This window comes from Doryrhamphus excisus, chromosome 10, assembly GCF_030265055.1.
Source record: "Doryrhamphus excisus isolate RoL2022-K1 chromosome 10, RoL_Dexc_1.0, whole genome shotgun sequence".
In the NCBI taxonomy this organism is placed as follows: Eukaryota; Metazoa; Chordata; class Actinopteri; order Syngnathiformes; family Syngnathidae; genus Doryrhamphus; species Doryrhamphus excisus.
In genome coordinates, this window is record NC_080475.1 from 4,983,862 (window position 1) to 5,007,650 (window position 23,789).

The following is a 23,789-nucleotide window of genomic DNA, read 5'->3' on the forward strand; positions in this document are numbered from 1 at the left end:
CCCCAACTGTAGGGGTGGCCAGTGGGGTGGCCGGAGAGTGACCAAAAATGGTTATGGCCACTTTATGTCAGTATGGAACACATGTAGCGTCAAAATGATGTCTACCAAATTAGAATAAGTCTCACAAGCCAAAGAAGAAGCGTTGTTTTGTTGGATTATTTCTTGGTTTGTGTTACTGACTGTCTCCGAGAAGAACACAGGAGAACACGGGAGCAATCTAAAAATAAAAGCTTGTTAATTCTCATCTACTAACACAAGCTTCTTCTTCATAACGAGACACGTGTGCTGCACTAAGCACCTTCGCTAACTCGCGCCATGTTTTCTGGGCCATGAGTCCATGACCTGGTTATTACACGGGGAGCAGGAATTGATGTACTAACCCTGTAATTCTCATCATCATCATCATCTTCATTTAGCCCATGATTAACTCCCAATCATGAGACGCAGTAAAAATATTCCACACATATTTAATATTCCAACACTAACAAGGAGAACAGGTCCCAGAAGTGCCGAGGAAAACGGATATAGAGCCAGCAGCCGCACATACATCTTCTGCTTTCCTCGCCTGAAAACACACCTACACTAACATTGCAGGCCTATCTACAGCACATGCAACCCCCCCCCCCCCCCCTTCCGACCCCCCCTCGGCCCGAGCCGGATGGTTGGAATTAGAAAAGCAAGCCTGCGGTCTCATTAATTAATTAAACGGCGTGTGCCGGTGGCACCTGGGTGCTGGTTATCGCTGTCACTCAGACACACGGTGATCTCAATAAGAACCCCACCACGGGGCACCGGGAGGCCAGGCGGACACCCACGCCTCCTCCCGATCCGCTGCTACTTGGACTTTCTTCACTCGGAATTTCTACACTCTCTTTGTGTGTGCTTTCTTTCCAGGGGAAAGTTGGTGTCGGTAATAAAACGTATGGTCATGTCGTTTCACCGACATGTTCACCCGTGATGCTTCGTGTACTTCAAAATAGACAATGGACGCTAGTTTTTACTGAATCGGGTAACACGTTCACTTACTCACCGCTACTACAGCTAGCTAAAGGAAACCAGGTAACCAATGTGCTACTTGTTACTCTACCTGTATTTGTAGAAACGTATTAGATCCTTGGAAAAAGCCTCAAATCAATCGAACTGACTCACGGGTGCTCAAACAAGACTCAAGTTTCACATACTCACACGATTCAGGATCGGTCAAGAAAGACCTGAGTTTCATTGACTCACGGGTACTCGAAAAAGACTCGAGTTTCACAAACTCATGGGTACTAGACAAAGATTCATGTTTCACTAACTCAGGGGTACTAGACAAAGACTCATGTTTCACTAACTCACAGGTACTAGACAAAGACTCGAGTTTCACTAACTCACGTCATGTTTCAGTAACTCACGGGTACTAGACAAAGACTAGCGTTTCACTGACTCACGGGTACTAGGCAAAGACTCAAGTTTCACTAAAACACAGGTACGAGACAAAGATTCGTGTTTCACTAACTCACGGTACTAGACAAAGACTCATGTTTCACTAACTCACGGGTACTAAACAAAGACTCAAGTTTCACTAACTCACAGGTACGAGACAAAGATTCGTTTTACACTAACTCACGGGTACTAGACAAAGATTCATGTTTCACTAACTCACGGGTACTAGACTAAGATTCATGTTTCACTAACTCACGGGTACTAGACAAAGACTCATGTTTCACTAACTCACGGGTACTAGACTAAGATTCATGTTTCACTAACTCACGGGTACTAGGCAAAGACTTAAGTTTCACTAACTCACGGGTACTAGACAAAGATTCATGTTTCACTAACACACGGGTACTACACAAAGATTCGTATTTCACTAACTCATGGGTACTAGAAAAAGATTCATGTTTCACTAACTCACGGGTACTACACAAAGATTCGTGTTTCACTAACTCACGGGTACTAGACAAAGATTCATGTTTCACTAACTCACGGGTACTAGACAAAGATTCATGTTTCACTAACTCATGGGTAACTCGACAAAGACTAGAGTTTCACTGACTCGCAGGTGCTCACTAAAGACTCAAGTTTCACTGACTCACACAATAAAGACTCAAGTTTTACTGACTCACACAATAAAGACTCAAATTTTACTGACTCAGACAACAAAGACTCAAGTTTTACTGACTCACAGGTGCTCGATGAAGACTCAAAAGGACCAAAAGTATTCTATAAAACCCCGTAGTCTAGTATATACACAGTACAACTTCTTAGCATACTGTAGCTAAAGTATGTTTTTTTTTTACAAAATAAAAAAGCTCCAAGTGGCACACATATCCTGGTGATTTTTCGGTAGAAAAAGTTTGGATACAGTAGGTAGGATACATGAGTAGGCGGTCATACACATAAAAAACAAATAAATAAATAGCACTTGCAAACCAAAATGGTGGATTACCTGCGTATTGTACAGTACAGCCTCTTTGTTGACTTTCATGCACTTTTCCACTGTCTGGCGGGGGTGGCATCTAGGGACCCTAAAATAGGTACACTTGTTAAACCAATGCATTGTTAGTCCCCAAGTCACATACATACAGACATACATACAGACAGAATCACGCTAATGCTACTTCAACTATGTTACTAAAATGTATTTTAAATCAAATCAAGGCTCCAAGCACTAATTAGACCTTACGGAACAAATAATCACTAAAGCTCAACGCAAGATCAACATTAGTTTGTTTGCATCTGAGCTTTGGTGGAAATCAATTATTTGTTACATGTAAGAATAACAAAGCATGTAATAGATTAATAGGTAACATATTAGGCTGCCTATCTTCCAGCTGCATCAGCCAAGGCTACGTTAGGGATTTTATACAACCTGATATCAGCATAGAAATGATCTTCTTTACTCCTTGGTTGTCCTCAGCTCATGAACCATGGCTCGACGGGGAACGTGGGACAGCGTTCTCTCTCCAATGAAGTGGCGACAGGTGAGCTTGTATTTTATGCGTTTCGATCAAACGTCTTCATAAAGAAAGAAGCAAAGAAGTAAGTTCAGATAAACAATCTCTTATTTTGAAATAATGCAACAGTGGTGCGGCTAGTTCTAATCGCTAACGCTTTTACTTTGTTACTCAGTGAGGAAAATGTAGCTCTTTCTTTCGGGCAGGAGCCAATCACAAGCTATTAATGCACTCGTAACGAGATTGTCAACCCATTGGAAATCTCAGGTCATAATATAAAACAACAGTCTGACTTACTAAGAACACTAAACTCATCACGCAGCAACTTAGCACCGAAAAGGTATACCTCAGAAATATACAAATATGCAATAGCAATACTTTTTTACATAATGCGTTGCGCTTCATTTATTGGGGTGCTGCATTGACGTCAGCCTCCCTCTTGACTCTGGCTCCTATGGCTCCCCCTAGTGGACTGTTTTTTTTTAATTGCTTTTCACAAATGTTTACACACGACTGCTCATTTGAACAATTTCTCTCTCCAGACTGCTACTAATTGTTTAAATACTGTCCCGCTCGCTAGTCAGTGAGAAAAATTTAGCTCTTTCTTTCGGGCAGGAGCCAATCACAAGCTATTAGAGTTACTCAGGTCATAATATAAAATAACAGAGTCTGACTTACTAAGAACACTAAACTCATCACGCAGCAACTTAGCACCGAAAAGGTATACATCAGCAATATACAAATATGTAGCAATGCTCTATGATTTTTTTTACATAATACGTTACGCTTAATTTATTGGGGTGCTGCAATGACGTCAGCCTCTCTCTTGACTCTGGGTCCTACGGCGCCCTCTGGTGGATTATTTTTTTAATTGCTTTTCACAAGTCTGCTCATTTGAACAATTTCTCTCCCAAGATTGATAATAAAGTGTCCACAGCGGAGATTGGAGACCTGATAGAGTTTGTCAATCCATGGTTGGGGTTGTCTCTCTGGGGAGTTTATATGGGAAAAGGTCATGTGATCCATTTTGGAGTTGGAGGTGAGCGAGTGAAATATGATTTAAAGTGAAAGTAAAGTGAAAGTAAGAATGATCTTGCCATGCTTGTCCTTTTTCTCCTTGTTTCAAAGATGAGAACATGACGCAAAAAGCGTGCCGCAGCCTCATGCAGCTCATGCTCCCCAGGTCCAAAGGTGACGGTGTTCTGAAGAAGACCACAATCATCTCTGAGCCCATTTGTGACATCAGAGTGCCGGCGGGAATCCGCATCCGGGTCAACAATGACAAACACCAGCTGGTTCCCTCCACGCTGGATGTGATGATGCATCGCTGTCACACGTTTCTCAACCAGGAGTTCAAATACGACCTCATCAACTTCAACAGCGAGCATTTTGCCACATTTGTTCGCTACGGCCGGGCAGTTTGCACCCAGGTGGGTTCGATTCCGCGTATTGATTAATGTCCACTGTTCTAATATTTCTGAGGGGCAATGTAAGAGGTTCAGGTTTAAAGGTCAGTAGTGTTGTGCATCAACGATGACTTACCCCCTCACTTCAAGTTCTGGTTGGATTTCTGTGATGAGGAACGTAGTTCTGGTTAGTTTGTGAGGACACTTAATAGTTTGGCTTCTCAAAACAAAATGAGTTAAAAAAACAAAACAAAACATTTGCATCACAAAAAAATAAATAATAAGACCTCAAAATCCTAGGGTGAGGAGCTCAGCCATCCAGGAGGGCCTCAGAGTAGAGTCGCTTCTCCTTCACATCCAGAGGAGTCAGTTAAGGTGGCTCGGGCATCTTGTCCGGATGCCTCCTGGACGTGGTGAGGTGTTCCGGGCATGTCCAGCCGGGAAAAGGCCCCGCTGGAGGGATTATGTCTCACAGCTGGCCTGGGAACGCCTGCCTTGGTGTCCTTCCGGTGGAACTGGAGGAGGTGGCCGGGGACCGGGAAGTCTGGGCTTCCCCCGCGATCCGGACCCGAATAAGCGGAGGAAAATTGTGAGGTCTTTTTTTTTAGAAGAGGCATTTTAGTGATGCAAATGTATTATTACAGTAAACCTCGGATATACCGGATTCAATTGTTCCCACTGGTTTTGTCCGATATAAGCGAAATCCGTTATATGCGTATACCGGAAAATGTCCGTTTTACGCATATATCGGATTTATATCCGGTATATGCGTAAATGGGATTTTATCCGTTATAAAAAGGCACTTCCTTGACTATGTTTCCAACGCTGCAAATGACGTCGTATAGCGGCCTGTCACGATTCGGCGAATCGGAGCGCCACGATGCGGCCATCCGATATATGCGAGGGAAATTTAATGGAAATGCATTGGAACGGGACTGGAGATTTTGTCCGAAAATCCGTTATAAAAAATCCAATATATGCAATGAATTTTTATTGGAAATGCATTACAGAAAAATCGGTTCTTTTTTATCTGTCCGTTGTGAGCGAATTTCCGATATATCCGAGTCCGATATATCCGAGGTTTACTGTACTCTTCTGAACGCATATTGTTCTCAGAAGCCAAACTCTTTACTTAAGTGGCTCCACCAACTCCCCGGAACTATGTTCCCCATCACAAAAAATCCCACCAGAACTGGAACCACCAGTAAGTCACCGTGGATGCACTACACTCCGGTCCAAATCCAAATCCAAATTATCCTTTTAAGTCCTTACTTGCACCAAAACTCTAAGAAGGCAACTCGTTGATGGTCATTTCCTGTTTTCAGATTCCCTTCCAGAAAACGAACGCCGACCACGCCGACACAACCGCGAATCTCGAACTGATTATGCAGCAGCGGATGGAGACAGAAACCTAAGCGCTCACCATCAATTTTCCCTAATTCGCAAAATCCTTTACTTTGAAAAACGTGTTTTCACAGTAAAGGCCATATTTTTTGTGGCACAATAAAAGGAAAGAAGAAAGTTTCCGACAAAGCGGCTGTTAGAAACTTTGTGTGTGTGTGTGTCTTCTGGTTTATTAAGACTGCTGGAATGTCAATAAGAGCGTGTCCGTACAATAGGGAGGAGGGCCTGAGGAGGCCATTGCGTAGACACAATGACCTTCTGGTATTCTCCTCCATGATGACCCAGACAGCGGCATTCTGCCCACCATGCAGACCTCTAATGAAGCCAAAGACGCTCTATCATCTGCTAATAACCTCCGTGCAGCGGCAGGAGTCACGGAGCAGGCCAGCGTCTTTGGAAGAAAGCTCTGAGCAGACAGGAAGTGGAGGAAAGCATCCTGGTTATTGATTTAGGACGGCGTGCGAGCTGAGGAGAACTATGCTGCTTTCATGAAGATGCTGGAGAAAAAAAACGTAAATGTATGAATCAATAGATTTTGGTTGCTGTAGTGTCTTCATAATTGGGATGGAACTCTGTTCCTCGGCAACCCTTCTAAGGAAACGCTGATTAATTAACTCCTAAAACTCCACCCCTCAAGCCAGATGAAGACTCCAAAACTTCCGCTCATTCCAGAAAAAAATACCTTCAGTGTTGACGTCAGCGACTGAGGCCGACAACGTAGCCGTAGAGCTGCTTTGAGAAGGCCAAAAGAGAGAACTTATCTTCTACCCTCCTCCTGCCAGCTTCTCCCATGTCCCTACGGAGGTGTGGCTCCATGACCAGCTTCTCCATGGCCTTGGAGAAAGCCTCTGCCGTGGGCTCGACCAGGAAGCCGGTCTTTCCATCCGCCACGCTCTCCAGGGGCCCACCAGAGTTCACGGCGATAACGGGACAGCGGCAGTACATGGCCTCCACGGGGACGATCCCGAAATGCTCCCTGCTCGGGGTGTAGAGCACGGCGTGGCTCCCCCGCAGCAGCGCCACCTTGACGGAATCCGAGGGGGAACGCAAGAAAGTCACACAGTCCTCCAAGTGCAGTTCCGATGCCAGGCCTTTCAGCTCCGTGTAGTGCTCCACGTTCTCGCCGACTCGGTCGTCGTAGCCTCCCGCCACCACCAAGTGAACACCTGCGCTTCGGGCCGCGGGGAGGACGCTTCTCAGAGATGCCAGGGCCTTCAGCGCCAAACCCAAGTCCTTCTTTCGCTCGTATCTGTTGAGCGAGAGGAACAGGTGGTTGGTGCCCTCGGGGAGGAGCCCCTCCAGGACGTGTGCTTCGGTGGACGGCCGGTCAAAGGTGCGCGTGTTGAGGGAGGGATAGAGGACGTCTGTCTGGACCCCTCTGAGACTCTGAAAGGTCTCCCTGAAGACTCCTGCGGTGAACTGGCTGTTTACCAGAATCTAAGAGGAAGTAAAAATGCATCAGGCGGTTTTTCTAAAACTTACAGCAGGGCTTTTCAAAATAAGAGCGACACACAAGAACTCCAAATAACCATTATTTGTCAATTCATCTGAAGCTTAGTAATCAGTAAGGTCTAGACCAGGGATTTGACATTGTGTACAGCATAATAAATACTGCATAATACAGCATAATAAATAATATATATAAATACGTACATATATACAAAAATATTTCAGCATTCTTAAATGATCCTCGCAAATTATGACTTTATTCCCATAATATTTATTTAATATATTCCCCAAACAGTAAACATTTTTCCACATTTTTATTTAGTTTGACATATTACAACTAATTAATTAATTAACTAATTAATATTGTGACTGTATTCTTTGGAAATTAGTGCTGATTTATCAATTTTTGTTGTTTTAAAAAAAAAAAAAATCTTTACAATGTGCTGCAAATGGCCCCCGGACCGCACTTTGGACACCCCTGCCCTGGATGGACCAAATCAATATAAGATAAACACACAGAGTTAAAACACAAAAACACAAAGATAATATGTCTGCTTTCATGGATGACTAAGAAAAAATAAAATCAAGAAAGTTAATTAATCATCAATTCATTGATTAATTGTTGCGGCTCTAACACACACCCTAAGAGGATTAGCAGTAAAAAACAGATTAGATTAAATATTTTCACTTTTTTTTTTAGTTCTTATATAGGAAATAAGAAAGGAGAAAAGAAAATTCCAGAAAGTCTGTTCCTAGCATTCTGTGTTGGAATAAAGGAAAGCACCATAGAGTCTGAGTCCAATTATTTCCTGCACACGAATTGATGGAATCCGAGTCACGTCATCGTCGCCAGTCATTTCACACACGTATGGTGCGTTCAAGGACTGTTAAACAGCCGAAGAGAGAAATCTCAAGCCTTTTTTTTATTGCATAAATGCATAAACATGTAATATTGTAGTATTATTACAGAAATTAATTCATTCATTTTCTACCGCTTATCCTCATGAGGGTCGTGGAGGGTGCTGGAGCCTATCCCAGCTGTCTTATAGACAAACAACCATTCACACTCACATTCATACCTATGGACAATTTGGAGTCGCTAATTAACCTAGCATGTTTTTTGGAATGTGGGAGGAAACCGGAGTACCCGGAGAAAACCCACGCATGCACGGGGAGAACATGCAAACTCCACACAGAGATGGCTGAGGGTGGAATTGAACTCGGGTCTCCTAGCTGTGAGGCCTGCGCGCTAACCACTCGGCTAATTAATTAATACATTTTTTTTGTAAAGTTACCTTATTTTTTCCCCACACAAATCCTGTTTACGATATTCTAGATATATTTTTTCACATTGTCAGAGCCCTCCAGACATGAAATAACACCCCTATAGTCACCTTGACATTTCTATGACCCAATATAGTAGATGTAATCATAAATAGGACATTCATTCATTCATTCATTTTCTACTGCTTATCCTCACGAGGGTCTCGGAGGGTGCTGGAGCCTATCCCAGCTGTCTTGGGGCGAGAGGCGGAGTACACCCTGGACTGGTGGCCAGCCAATCACAGGGCTCATATAGACAAACAACCATTCACACTCACATTCATACCTATGGACAATTTGAGTCGCTAATTAACCTAGCATGTTTTTGGAATGTGGGAGGAAACCGGAGTACCCGGAGAAACGCGGCATGTACGGGGAGAACATTCAAACTCCACACAGAGATCACTGAGAGTGGGGAAAGACAAAATAAGAAGCCAAAAAGTTACCACTTCCACACAAAATAGGAGGAGAACTCATTCATTCATTCATTCATTTTCTACTGCTTATCCTCACAAGGGTCGCGGAGGGTGCTGGAGCCTATCCCAGCTGTCTTCGGGCGAGAGGCGGGGTACACCCTGGACTGGTGGCTCAGCCAATCACAGGGCACATATAGACAAACAACCATTCACACTCACATTCATACCTATGGACAATTTGGAGTCGCTAATTAACCTAGCATGTTTTTGGAATGTGGGAGGAAACCGGAGAAAACCCACACATGCACGGGGGAGAACATGCAAACTCCAAAAAAAAACAGTCGAGGGTGGAATTGAACTCAGGTCTCCTAGCTGTGAGGTCTGCACGCTAACCACTCGACCACCGTGCAGCCTCATTTCGCAATATATAGGAGACAAAAAAAATCCCACACCCCTCTACATACCAAATCAGCCATGCCAGTGGTGCGTTCCTCCAGGAAGTCGATGGGAGCACGGTACATCTTCTTCAGCATCGACTTCCTTTGAGTGAGTAGCTGGTCCGGAAAGTGACAGTAGAATAAAACCTTCTTCCTACGACGGGACAGTCGCAGTACCGGAATACACGCCGACACCTAGAATGGAATTGAGAGTACATAAGTATACTGTAGTATACTGTAGTTGGCATTAACGTACATACGTAGCTTATCACTCACTTGATCACAGAAGATGACATCGTACTCCACGCCACTCAGGAAAACCAAATAGAGCGCCACGTAGATCATGCGCAGGTAAGCGCACAGGGCATGGAGGTAACCAAAAACATTGGTGGGCAGCCAGTCACCCACACACACCTGGCAGAAGAAATTGAGGGATAATTTACGCGTGAAAGAAATAGCAAGGGACACAGCACATTGGTCTTACCACAGGTAGGTCTGGGTCAAGGGTCTCAGAGAAACAGTGATTCGGGTCATAGTGGGCAGTCCAGATTTGGACATTACATCCTTGAGACTTTAGAGCGACAGCAGCGTCAACAACCAGGCGCTCCGCTCCACCTATACCAAGGTCTGGATGTAGAAAAACCACCTGTACCATCCTGTACATACATATACACACATGGAGATGAAATGTCCATTCAAATCAATTACATTACATTACAACTTAGCCGTTCTCAAAACTACGCGTACAATAGAGATATCAGCGAAGGCACATTTACACGTTATTTTCATACATTTTTGTTTACCTTCTCTGATATCTTATCCAAGTTGAGACCAGTGATGTGACTCGTTTCGGTGGGCTCTCGCCAAACCTGCTTGTCATGAAACTACACGCGACGCCGCCATAGTGGCTCTAAATTCACTCTCGCGATAAAGCGCGACGGACTTCCTGTTTGCGCCAAAATGGCGCCAGTTTCCCCATTGAGAACCACACGTCTCATAGAAGACACGTCACCCAGAACGGCATAGAGGTTCGTTATTTTTGCCGACTAACAAATAAAAAAAAAACAAATACTTGATGATTTTATCAAATATACGACCATTTATAATTTTTAAAAAACGATATATATTAGTAAAAATATTAACTAAATCTCATTTGGTGTGGTTTGCATTTAATAATTTGGTATCGAACTTGAGTTATTCACAGGCATCTTTTTGGCCACCTATACAGGTCCGAAGTTTTTGCAGTCGTGTCCTTTTTTCGACTAGCGTCAGCTTTGCTGGTCCCTTCTCAAGTTTTGAGCACTCCATTCACAACTGCCATCCCATCATTTGACGTGGACATTATCGGGAGAAGTGCTCAGGGACTCAGCTCGCTTCAAACAAATAAAACAAGATGGTAAGACCCGCAGCCTTCATCTGCTTATTTTCTTCTGAGACAAATCGACGTGCTTTTAAATACAAATTTTCTTTTGCTATCTGTTAACCTGCTAGCATTAGCTTAACATATGTATACGTGGCTTTCCCCACTAGAAATTAAAGCACTTATAACTTCCATAAAACGCAAGATTAAATAATTTAATGTGCATCATGCATATATTTGAGACTTTATGTGAATATAAAATAGCAATTGATAGTATAGTGCTGTTCAGTTTAGCTTGAAATACTAGCAAGTTGACGAGTCATCTCTTAGCAGTAGGAATGTATATTGGTAAATAAATGTATACTGATATTAGATTTAATTTTTTATCGTTTTTTCCACCACAGCCTGGACCAGCTGCAAGTGCAACCAACGTTGGGGCTTCTAGCCGTTCCCCCAGTAAGACAGTGGCCCCCAGGGCAGCAGGATCCACAGTCCGGCAGAGGTACACACAGCCTTTCAAACTAAACATGTCCACAGAGCTTTAATTTGGACTTTTAAACATCTTAGAATTATGCACAAAAGTAGCAATAAGGTCAACTCGAGTGAGAATAAATGCACAATTAAGCAGATGTTACAATATGAGGCCAGCGGATGCTTATGAAACTATAAAATAACATAGATTCCATCAGACAAATCATGTCAAAGCTATTATTTACCTGCACAAACACCCATTCCCAGACAATCATAATTGACCCCTCCCCCTATGATTTGATCATACCATGATTGCTTTTAAACAGCCTCATTCTCGCTACGTTTAGATTAAAATGCCAGATAGATGTTTCACTAGGGGGATAATCGGTGCCCAATCAAAAGGGTTCACTGTGAAGTCATTACCAAGCATCTTCATTAACATCTTTTTAATCTGGTCAAATGACGCCCCATCATCACAGGCTGTAGCCGGGGCTCCACTGACGAGACGGAGCATAATGATGTACATGATTTGTCATCACAAAATTCATTGATTCTTTTTGAACGTACATAATGCTTACGGCTAAAATGAGCCGTGATTTTACAAGGATAAAGTCAAAATATTAAGATAAAATAGGAGAGTAAAGTAACATGAAGAAAAATTTTAAGTCGTAATATGAGAACCAAAACAAAGAATGCAGTTGTACGTTTTGAAAAATTAGGTTTGTAGGGAAAAATATATTACAAGAATAAGAATGTATTGAAGTAAAGTCAGAATTATGAGGAGAAAATTTACAAGAGGAAATTTTAAATAGTTTTGGAAAATTAGAAAAAACGGCACTAATTTTATGAGAATAAATTCAAAATATTAAGAGAAAAAAGTCGCAAAATTATTAGAATAAACTTTATGAGAGTAATATGATGAGACGGTTTTTCAGCTTTTTTTCTCTAGATTTATTCTTGTAAAATTACTGTGATCTGACTAGAATCCCACTTTTTCTCATAGTAGAACAAATTTATTCCCAACACAAGTATCTTTTTTTATGATTGTTCTCATAGGTGTGAAGTATTGCCAATTTGTTTTTTTTTTGGAAAATTAGGTGAGGGGGAAAAAATATATCACAAGAATAAGAATGTATTGAAGTAAAGCCTGAATTATGAGGAGAAAATTTACAAGAGGAAATTTTAAATACTTTGAAATAAAAAAAAAACAAATGAAAAAACGGCGCTAATTTTATGAGAATAAATTCAAAATATTCAAAATAAAAAAGTTGCAATTTTATTAGAATAAACTTTATGAGAGTAATATGATGAGACGGTTTTTCAGGAAAAAATATATTACAAGAATAAGAATGTATTGAAGTAAAGCCTGAATTATGAGGAGAAAATTTACAAGAGGAAATTTTAAATAGTTTTGGAAAATTAAAAAAAACAGAATTTTATGAGAATAAATTCAAAATATTAAGAGAATAAAGTTGCAATTTTATTAGAATAAACTTTATGAGAGTAATATAATGAGACGGTTTTTCAGGTTTTTTTTTCTAGATTTATTATTGTAAAATTACTGTGATCTGACTAGAATCCCACCTTTTCTCATAGTAGAACAAATTTATTCTCAACACAAAAGTATCTTTTTTATATGATTATTCTCATAGGTGTGAAGTATTGCCAATTCGTTTTTTGAATTTTTTTGGTAATCTTTTGTAGTTTTATTACTACTCAAAACAAAAAAAATAAAGTTTTCTCAGTCTACATATACTTGTCCGTGTGTTGCACAGGAAAGCAACCAGCAGCGGTACCCGCAGTGGCGCCAGGACCACCGGGTCTGCTGGTACCGGTGGAATGTGGCGCTTCTACACCGAGGACTCGCCGGGCCTCAAAGTGTAAGTATTGTAACAATCTGCAGCCACACTTGTTCATAGGTAAATATGAACAAAAACGTACGAACGTAGCATGAAACCGAGATATGTTCATGTGTGGAAACTTTGCATAAAAGTCCCATAACTTCCTGTTCCGACATCAAGCCATCCTGCCCATTATTAAAGAAAGCATCCCATCGCCTGGTCGCAGGCGGACGCGGTTGATCGATGGCGCTGTGCTGCTTATCGAGTGCGTGTCTCCTGGCGTCGAAGGAGGGCACACTCCCCGCACGCCGCTGTATATCGAGTGCGCGTTTGTTCCCCGCGTTAGACGGCGCTCGCAAAGCTTCATTAAAGGAGCCACTCTGAAAGGTCAACTCAATTACAGCCTTCTGACAGGCGGGGAAGGGAGGAGACGGTTGGCATGGCGATGCTGTTGCGTAGCGATGCTGCACCCCTCCACCCCCTTTTTCCCCCCTCCTTCAGGGATGAGAGCCCCTCCTCGTGTCAGTTGCTCATCAATAAAATGAGCCACTCCACAAAGCCCTCGGACTTGAAAGCTAATGAGAAACCATTTCAAACTTCTTACTTTTGTTTGTACACTCCGAGGCGTTGTTTATTCGGCTTGAATCGCGGTTAAAGGTCGGCCATTTTTTTTTTTTGTGTCGAATGGTAAGAGAAGCTCATCATCGGGACAAACGAGGGGAGGGGCGGCTAGCGCCTAGGGTGCCTCACAAGTCGTAATTAATTAATCGCACGTTGAACATGAACTCCATAATATTGCCGTGTCTGTTTTGCTCGTCTCGCACCTCCGAACAGTCTCGCTGGGCGGAGGCGGGGCCCCTGACATACACACAGAGTGCAAAAGAGCGTACTGTAGTAGAAATTCATTCATTCATTTTCTACCGCTTTTTCCGGGTGCTGGTGCTGGAGCCTATCCCAGCTGTCTTGGGGCGAGAGGCGGGGTACACCCTGGACTGGTGGCCAGCCAATCACAGGGCACATATAGACAAACAACCATTCACACTCACATTCATACCTATGGACAATTTGGAGTCGCCAATTAACCTAGCATGTTTTCGGAATGCGGGAGGAAACCAGAGTACCCGGAATACTCCAGCTATAACTACAACACATTTATTGAAACACACCATGTTATTTATGTTAAATTGCTTATTTTCTCATTTCTACTAGTGTAAAAGTGGACATAGGGGTGCTATTCTATGTCTAGAGGGCTCTAATAATATTAAAAACTGTATGTAGAAGGTCATAAAAAGGGTGGAATTGAACCCAGGTCTCCTAGTTGTGAGGTCTGCACACTAACCACTCGACCGCAATGCAACCTACACAATATCATATTCATTCATTCATTCATTTTCTACCGCTTATTTTAACAAGGGTCGCGAGGGTGCTGGAGCCTATCCCAGCTGTCTTCGGGCGAGAGGCGGGGTACACCCCGGACTGGTGGCCAGCCAATCACAGGGCACACATAGTCAAACAACCATTCACACTCACATTCATACCTATGGACAATTTGGAGTCGCTAATTAACCTAGCATGTTTTTGGAATGTGGGAGGAAACCGTAGTAATTAATCAATCAATTTGTTAACTTCATCATTATTGCTAAGCAGCACGAAAGAGCAACATGAAACATGCACACAATGACTTCCTGTTCAGTGCAAAGTAAGCTTCAATATAAAAGCATGACAGGATTAACCTGCATTCTGCCACAGCAACCAAGTACCATGCATCCATTTTCTGTACCGCTGGAGCCTATCCCAGCTGTCTTGGGGGCGAGAGAGAGGCGGGGTACACCCCGGACTGGTGGCCAGCCAATCACAGGGCACATATAGACAAACAACCATTCACACTCACATTCATACCTATGGACAATTTGGAGTCGCTAATTAACCTAGCATGTTTTTGGAATGTGGGAGGAAACCGGAGTACCCGGAAGGGTGGAATTGAACTCGGGTCTCCTAGCTGTGAGGTCTGCGCGCTAACCACTAGACCACCGTGCAGCCCCATATTTTTCATACAGTCGTGTCTCTAATGTTGTCATATTACTATCTTTTACAATTGGACAAAAAAAAACAAGACATTCATCAGAAAGTCCCGCCCTTTCTTATGCCCGTCAAACGAACGACCTCCAAAGCGGGACAATTGTCGACGGCGGCTTTTACCGGCAATGTGAACGCAACTTCTGTGTAAAAGGATTATTATGGTTTATGACTCTTAATATGTCTTGGAACAGCGGGCCGGTGCCGGTGCTGGTGATGAGCCTGCTCTTCATCGCCTCCGTCTTCATGCTTCACATCTGGGGTAAATACACCCGCTCTTAACCCCGCACCCCCCTCACACCTGATGACGACCGCCTCGGACCAGGACCAAACCGCAGACCCCCCATCATCTCCTTCCACTACTACAAAGCATGGAAAAACTTGTAAGACATTTTCAACGCTCACGTTATCGTCCATGTTTGTTATCGGCTGCCGATCAAAGGCCGGGACGTTATTTCTCCTTGCAGCCTGAATACTTTTTTCTTTTTTGTTAAAAGTATTTGTACAAAATGTGATTTTTATTGTACAATAAAAAACAAAAAAAAATCAATTGTGATGTCATTTTGTAAGTAATAACAATTTAGGCTAATTTAGCTAAGCTAAACACTGAAAGAATGATTAATCAAAGTAGAATTCAGCACTTGAATGCATCTCAGCACTTTCATTTAAAAAGTAAAAAACATCCCAAGGGGCGGCACGGTGGTCTAGTGGTTAGCGTGCAGACCTCACAGCTAGGAGACCGGGGTTCAAATCCACTGTGTGGAGTTTGCATGCGTGGATTTTCTCCGGGTACTCCGGTTTTCCTCCCACATTCCAAAAAAAACATGCTAGGTTAATTAGCGACTCCAAATTGTCCATAGGTATGAATGTGAGTGTGAATGGTTGTTTGTCTATATGTGCACTGTGATTGGCTGGCGACCATTCCAGGGTGTACCCTGCCTCTCGCCCGAAAGACAGCTGGGATAGGCTCCAGCACCCCCGCGACCCTCGTGAAAAAAAGCGGTAGAAAATGAATGAATGAATGAAAACATCCCAAGTCAAATACATACACTATTTACTCATAGAGGTTGGTACTGCTTGTCTCCTGAGGGGGGCGCTGCAGACTACTCTTTTCAACTATTACTACTTGCGTCCATTGAATTGTGTCAATACTATATAGTAGCAACTGAAGCTAATAACTAGCCATGATTGTAAAAAGCGTCTTTATAATCAATGACTACAAAAGAATTAGCAGTTTTCCTACACTTAAGAGAACCTGAAGGTAACATTACATACATGAGCGGCTGCCATGTTTTTGTATTGTAAACCCAAGTTTGGGCCCAACTTGCATCGCCAGGTTAGCAGAATGTTGAATATGAAACCACCAGCTGTCACCGAGTGTGTGTGAGTGTGTGTGTGTGTGTGTGTGTGTGTGTGAGTGTGTGTGTGTGTGTGTGTGTGTGTGAGTGTGTGTGTGTGTGTGTTGAAGATAGAGCTTGTTGGTTGTGTTAAACGTAGCATTTGGGCCCTGTTCATTAATTCATTTTGTTGCTATGGCTCTGCCTTCCCAGAGGCCCCCGGTGTTCGTGGCAAACTCGGGCGCTATCCTACCGCTCCCTGTCGTCCCTGTCCCCCCCCCACACACACACACACACATGGTGAACTCCATGGCCCAATGCACGGTGGCACAACACGGCACCGAGCCAGAATAATTCAACATAACAATTAAATATGGAGGAGCTGCGGCTAAGCTGTCCCTCAGTGCCGGGGTGGTGGGGGGGCTGCAGGCGGGGCCCGCCCAGGGGGCTGACGACCTGACGTTGTAAACTCTCCGCGACATCGTCAACGCAATGCTTCATCGGTGTTTATGAAATATAGAAAAGTAGAATATTGAACTGACAGCAGTATGTGGCACCGGTCCGATTAACTTAAAGTCAGATTAACTCAATTTAGTTTAATCCATTATTGCATTAATCCATTATTATTATTTTATTGTCACTTAATTTTACAGTTTTGTTGTTGTTTTTTTTTTTTAACGAAATAAGACATCTGACTTAAGTCATGTTTCCAGTTTTGATGTTTAAAAGTTGAAATACTTGGCGGGCCACATGTAGCCCCCGGGCCGAAGTTTGCTCACCCCTGCTTCGGGTCATACTGATGAAATTGTAATATCAGAAGTGAATATTTTCTTGAAAAAAATGGTACCTAAAAGGTTAATAATGAAACGTGTTAATGGGAGCCTCCATTATAACGCCAGGCCCCCCAGTTTGAAAAGCACTGGTAGGAAACCTATGGCCCGGGAGCCAGATGTGGTTCTTTTGATGACTGCATCTGATTTGCAGTCATTTCTGACTAGATAATAAAGTATGTATTTATTTTGATTTGTTTTCACTCACGGGCTGCACGGCGGATGAGTGGTTAGCATGCAGACCTCACAGCTAGGAGACCTGAGTTCAATCCCATCCTCGGCCATCTCTGTGTGGAGTTTGAATGGGTTTTCTCCGGGTACTCCGGTTTCCTCCCACATTCCAAAAAAACATGCTAGGTTAATTAGCGACTCCAAATTGTCCATAGGTATGAATGTGAGTGTGAATGGTTGTTTGTCTATATGTGCCCTGTGATTGGCTGAGCCACCAGTCCAGGGTAGAAGACAGCTGGGATAGGCTCCAGCACCCTTGCGAGGATAAGCGGTAGAAAATGAATGAATGTTTTCACTGACATTTTGAAGTAAAACATTACCAAAACTAACATTCAAAATATAAAAACTTTATTCATAATAATCCATCCATTTTCTACCAGGATGCAGATGGCCGTATCCAATGCCAGCTGTCCTCCTTTCATCAAATAGTCAGCCAGCTAATTCGGCAGATTTGATGACGAATATGTGGAGTATGGTACGAAACCATGCAGCACCAGAAGTGGCATTCATGTTTGTTTTTTTTTTGATGGCAAAGGCGAGAAAGCTTTCTCTCTTTCAACCTGAGGGTTATGGAACAAAAAAAAAGTCAACCAACCTTGAGCTGCAGTAGTGGCTGTCAGTCAGGACACGGGACGATCCGATGCCGAGTCCAATGACTACCAGACGGCATCTACGAGACAAAGAACAAAAACGTTTTCAATGTTACAAAGTTGGCCGAAATTGTACGAGCGCACCAAACAACGGGACATTGAAAGTTTTATGAAATGTAACCTTGATGGTCCCACATGAGATGTTTTCCACACGGCAGAGTGAATTTTTACTTCAATTGAACTTCATGTGGGGCGGCACGGTGTTCGAGTGGTTAGCGCGCAGACCTCAGAGCTAGGAGGATCAGGGTTCGATTCCACGCTCGGCCATCTCCCGGTGCATGCGTGGGGTTTCCTCCCAAAAACATGCTAGGTTAATTGGCGACCATGGGTATATGAATGTGAGTGCCCTGTGATTGGCTGGCCACCAGTCCAGGGTGTACCCCACCTCTCGCCCCCCAAGACCCCCCCGCGACCCCCGTGAGGAAAAAGCGGTAGAAAATGAATGAATGAACTTCAGGTGGGGCGGCACGGTGTTCCAGTGGTTAGCGCGCAGACCTCACAGCTAGGAGGATCAGGGTTCGATTCCACCCTCGGCCATCTCCCTGTGCGTGCGTGGATTTTCTCCGGTTTCCTCCCACATTCCAAAAACATGCTAGGTTAATTAGCGACTCCAAATTGTCCATAGGTATGAATGTGAGTGTGAATGGTTGTTTGTCTATATGTGCCCTGTGATTGGCTGGCCACCAGTCCACGGTGTACCCCGCCTCTCGCCCCCCAAGACAGCTGGGATAGGCTCCAGCACCCCCCGCGCAACCCTCATGAGGAAAAAGCGGTAGAAAATGAATGAATGAATGAACTTCAGGTTGTGCAGGGGCGTCAAATGGCTACTGGCTATGTGGCTGATTAGCAGGGGGCACCCCCCATGACTGAAGAAGGTGTGTCACCCTGATCTAAATCCATTCTTGAACATGTATTTCTATTTCCTGGGGTCTTGGGGGTCTTGAACGTTCACTCACTTCAATGCTTGTTTCCAATGAATTGCTGACTCTGCACATTTTTTGCGGCACTCCCATTTTTCTTTTTATGTTCCAACGTCCTTAAATATAAATTCTTGCAATTTTTCAACTGCTCTGCGTATGACATGTTTTGTTGTTTTGCATGGTGTCACTCACCAATCCCACGCCCACACACTTCCACACTCATGACCATAAATATTCCTCCCTGCAGGTAAACACAAGCTCCAGATTTGGAGTCCCGTCCTCCTTGAGCGGGAACACGCCTTCTTTAGGTAAGCTCGCCTGTCATGCGTGCACACATCTCACGTACCGTGTTGACTTCTGAGCAGATCACACGGTCGGTAAAGCGTGGAATGGACGGGCGGCTAGAATTGATTGGCGACGGGCCAGCCAGGGAATCCTAAAGGATGTTAGAAGCAATGCAGCTACACGACTCCTTCCATGTTGTGTCATCAACACCATTAATCCTAGGCTCAAATTATAATCCAGTAAAAACAGGTCCGACTGGTATATTAATAACTAATACACAAAACAATTTCTCTGACTTAAAAACATCAGTAAAACAAACAAGACATCAAAATCTACCGTCGTTTTTGGTGTTAGCTGCTACAATAACAATATCACTGACTTATTTAAATGGTTTTTTTTTTGCGTGACAGTCACAAAGAGGTAATGATGCAACTCCACAATAAAAGACAGCATGTTTGATGCGGGTTTTAAACCGAAAAAACAACCACAGGGTGACAAAAGTGCATTTTTTTTTTGTTAGCAACTGATATTTTGCTGAAACGTACCTACGTATGTCTCAAATACGTGGCCCGCGGGCCAAATGTGGCCCGCAGGACACTAGTTTGAGGCCCCCGCCTTGATATGAAAGTTTAATGTTAAAGTTTGATATGGATGCTGTATGGTATCATGTACCCAGAAAAAAATTATTATGTTTGATTCATGTTCATGTTAAAGGTTAAATAACTGTTAATAGTTATCCTCCCTATCCGTGTGGAAGTGGTAAGTTTTTGGCTATTTAAGTTTAAAGGAAATAACTTGAAGGCTACCGTTTAGGTCGCTAGCTCTCTAGTTTGCGAGTTAGCATGTGTCTCAAGACCCTGCAGTTGCGCAATATGTTGTAAATAAAAAGAGTATAAATGTGACTATAGTCGTGTTTTGTCATGTCTACAGGGCTCTAATAATGCTTTGTTCATTTTAATCTGAAAAAAATAATTGGTCTACCCGCCAACTATATGTGGTTTCTTAAGTTTTTATTATTTGGTGTTTTATTATTATTATTATATTTATTTATTACTGATTGATTTTCTTTATTCTTGATTTGTTTATTTTTCATCTTATTTTGTGTCGAAAAATAAAAATTAAGATATTTGAGAATAGTGGAATGTTTTATCAGAGCTTTTCTTGTAGAAAATTGGAACAATTTTCTGTTTTTAATAAATTTTTTGGTTTTTTTTTGGAAAACCTGATGCGGCCCAGTCTCACCCAGACCCCAGCTCCAGTGGCCCCCAAGTAAATTGAGTTTAAGACCCCTGCTTTAAGGTTACGTTTACTTTCACTGAAGATGTCATTCTTGACGTGACTGTACCCAAAGACACGATGCGACAGCGAGATCAACCACCACCAACCACCTTCTTGTTTTGACATGAGTTGTTTCTAAACCCCAAAAAATTGCCAAGTGACAACTACATTTCTGAGCAAAACACTGAAAAGCTGACGTGGTGATGAGTGAAAATGTAAATATTAAAAGAATAAATACATAAAAGAGATGATTGTACATGAAGAGGTTGCTATTTTTATGGCCGTGCCCCCCCCAGCAGTTAGTTGGTATGGTCACCACAGTCAACTGCTAAAAGGTGAGAGCTTGTTCGCTGTAAAATAATCTGACTCCAGTTTTATGCCATCCAGAGCCTCGGTCATGTGTGCTCTGTGTGGGTCAGGTGTGGTTATATGTGTGTGTGTATATGTGTGTGTGTGTGTGTGTGTGTGTTTGTGTGTCCGGAATGCCGAGCCTTTCTAGACTTGGATCCTTCCTGAGATAAAAATAAAAGAGAGCATCTCACCCTGGTATAAGGTAATTAAAATACACGCATCAACAAGGGTGTTGATTTGCCATAATAATAATAATAATAATAATAATAATAATAATAATAATAATAATACTCCCGAGTGTGGAATTATGATACGTTATATATGTAGATATAAATCTAGTTTCACATTTCGGAAATGTCAGCGTGTCTAAACCGTCACATCCTGTCATAGATATGACCTTCTGTGCTATCAAATTTACAACAAACGCAATATTGCTCATTTCCATCAAAATCATTTGATGATGACCAATGTTGGGAGTAAAATAATCCCTCATTTATCGCAGTTAATTGGTGTGATAAGCGAATTTCAGTGAAGTACGATTAGAGCATAAAAAAATCTATTTATGTTTTTTTTTTTTAACCATTATTAGAGGGTGGCACGGTGGTTGAGTGGTTAGCGCGCAGGCCTCACAGTTAGGAGACCAGGGTTCAATCCCACCCTCGGAGTTTGCATGTTCTCCGGGTACTCCGGTGTCCACTCTGGTGTCCTCCAAAAACATGCTAGGTTAATTAGCGACTCCAAATTGTCCATAGGTATGAATGTGAGTGTGAATGGTTGTTTGTCTATATGTGCCCTGTGATTGGCTGGCCACCAGTCCGGGGTGTACCCCGCCTCTCGCCCCAAGACAGCTGGGATAGGCTCCAGCACCCCCGCGACCCTAGTGAAAATAAGCGGTAGAAAATGAATGAATGAATGAAACTGACTTTTGGGGGCTGCACGGTGGACGAGTGGTTAGCGCACAGACCTCACACCCGAGTTCAATCCCGAGTTTGCATGTTCCCCGGGTTTCTCCAGGTACTCCGGTTTCCTCCCACATTCCAAAAACATGCTAGGTTAATTAGCGACTCCAAATTGTCCATAGGTATGAATGTGAGTGTGAATGGTTGTTTGTCTATATGTGCCCTGTGATTGGCTGGCCACCAGTCCAGGGTGTACCCTGCCTCTCTCACCCGAAGACAGCTGGGATAGGCTCCAGCATTGAATGAGATATATTTAATTTGCTCCATGGCAACCAAATGGTTAGCGCGCTGGCCTCACAGCTAGGAGACCCGAGTTCGATTCCACTCTCGGCCATCTCTGTGTGGAGTTTGCACACAGTTTCTGGGATAGGCTCCAGCACCCCCTGCGACCCTTGTGAGGTTACGCGGTAGAAAATGAATGAATGAATGAGTATCCAGAAGTATTCCATTATCTGGATCAGTCTTCATACATACACACATACGTACATTTTTGGATGTAACACTGTTTACATCCTTTCTATAAACTGCGCCAAAACTCCTGTGCAATAACTGTGCAATAAACCGTGCAATAAACCTGTAGATAGTGTATATAACTTATTGGTTTGTATTACCTTGACAATCACAATAACAATAAAGAATCACATAGGAGATATGAATAGTGTAAAGATATTCTCGGGGGGGGGGGGGGGGGGCACTGGATTTCATGGAGCGGTACCACGAAATAGTAACCAAGCTGTACAAAATAATGCTGATCAACACTAGAGAACAATAAATCCAACGCACCCAGGTGAGTAAGATCTCCCCACTCGGTCCACACACATTAGACGCCGTGACCTTTTGCCTCACACATGCGCGGTGTCCCCTCCCACCGGCGTCGGGGGGCCACGTCACGCCCGGTGGGTGATGCCCGTGTGACTGCCAAAGTATGCGTGGACAACTGGGCTGTGATGCTTATGACCTGTCGGGTGGCGAGGGAGGGGGGCACGCACACATGTGGCCCAGCGACGCCTCTGTGCCAAAGTGGTTCAGGTGTCAGCCTTGTGCTTTCTAATATTAAAGACACCTGGCCCGGATGCAAGTGTGCGCCCGAGGGTTTGTAAGTGTATTTTTAGGGGACTATATTTTCCACTCCTTCTGCAGCCCCCACGGGGTGAGTGACAAAGAGTGGAGAAGCAAGTTGGGGGGGCTTTGGATTATCGCCTGGCTGGTTAACATATATTCATGGAACACTCATTCATTCATTTTCTACCGCTTATCATCACAAGGGTCGTGGGGGGTGCTGGAGCCTATCCCAGCTGTCTTAGGTACACCCCAGACTGGTGGCCAGCCAATCACAGGGCACATATAGACAAACAACCATTCACACTCACATTCATACCTATGGACAATTTGGAGTCGCCAATTAGCTTAGCACGTTTTTTTTACTATTATTAGAGCCCTCTAGGCATGAAATAACACCCCTATAGTCAGCTTCACACTCCTATATATTACCTGATATAGTAGACATTCAGTCCTCATACTACCGCTTATCATTACAAGGGTACAAGGGTGGTGCTGGAGCCTATCCCAGCTGTCTTAGGCACACCCTGGACTGGTGGCCATGCAGCCAATCACAGGGCACATATAGACAAACAACCATTCACACTCACATTCATACCTATGGACAATTTGGAGTCGCCAATTAGCTTAACACGTTTTTTTTACTATTATTAGAGCCCTCTAGGCATGAAATAACACCCCTATAGTCAACTTCACACTCCTATATATTACCTGATATAGTAGACATTCAGTCCTCATACTACCGCTTATCATTACAAGGGTACAAG

At 43.2% G+C, this 23,789-nt stretch overlaps 3 protein-coding genes across 7 annotated transcripts in view; 2 read left to right on the forward strand and 1 right to left on the reverse strand.

Moving 5' to 3' along the window:
- The window catches only part of alg2 (ALG2 alpha-1,3/1,6-mannosyltransferase), a 98,590-nt gene that overhangs the window by 12,034 nt on the left and 62,767 nt on the right, over positions 1-23,789 (reverse strand). The window contains exons 1-7 of one of the 5 annotated variants that reach the window (XM_058084488.1): positions 19,437-19,451; positions 18,116-18,190; positions 9,859-10,030; positions 9,651-9,788; positions 9,402-9,569; positions 3,725-7,186; positions 2,432-3,000 (exon numbers count right to left, since the gene is read on the reverse strand). In XM_058084488.1, the coding sequence (XP_057940471.1) occupies positions 6,446-7,186; positions 9,402-9,569; positions 9,651-9,788; positions 9,859-10,029 (1,218 nt within the window). In that variant the 5' untranslated portion in view covers position 10,030; positions 18,116-18,190; positions 19,437-19,451 and the 3' untranslated portion in view covers positions 2,432-3,000; positions 3,725-6,445. The other 4 variants (XM_058084484.1, XM_058084487.1, XM_058084486.1 and 1 more) reach the window with 4 other exon arrangements.
- Positions 2,895-5,760, forward strand: LOC131136776 (phospholipase A and acyltransferase 4-like). Its single transcript, XM_058084009.1, has 4 exons — positions 2,895-2,966; positions 3,855-3,978; positions 4,068-4,369; positions 5,671-5,760. Exons 1-4 carry the CDS (start codon positions 2,913-2,915, stop codon positions 5,758-5,760), a joined length of 570 nt encoding a protein of 189 aa, XP_057939992.1. The 5' UTR covers positions 2,895-2,912.
- sec61b (SEC61 translocon subunit beta) lies at positions 10,610-15,653 on the forward strand. The gene is made up of 4 exons (XM_058084503.1): positions 10,610-10,770; positions 11,139-11,236; positions 12,981-13,085; positions 15,317-15,653. Exons 1-4 carry the CDS (start codon positions 10,768-10,770, stop codon positions 15,402-15,404), a joined length of 294 nt encoding a protein of 97 aa, XP_057940486.1. The 5' UTR covers positions 10,610-10,767; the 3' UTR covers positions 15,405-15,653.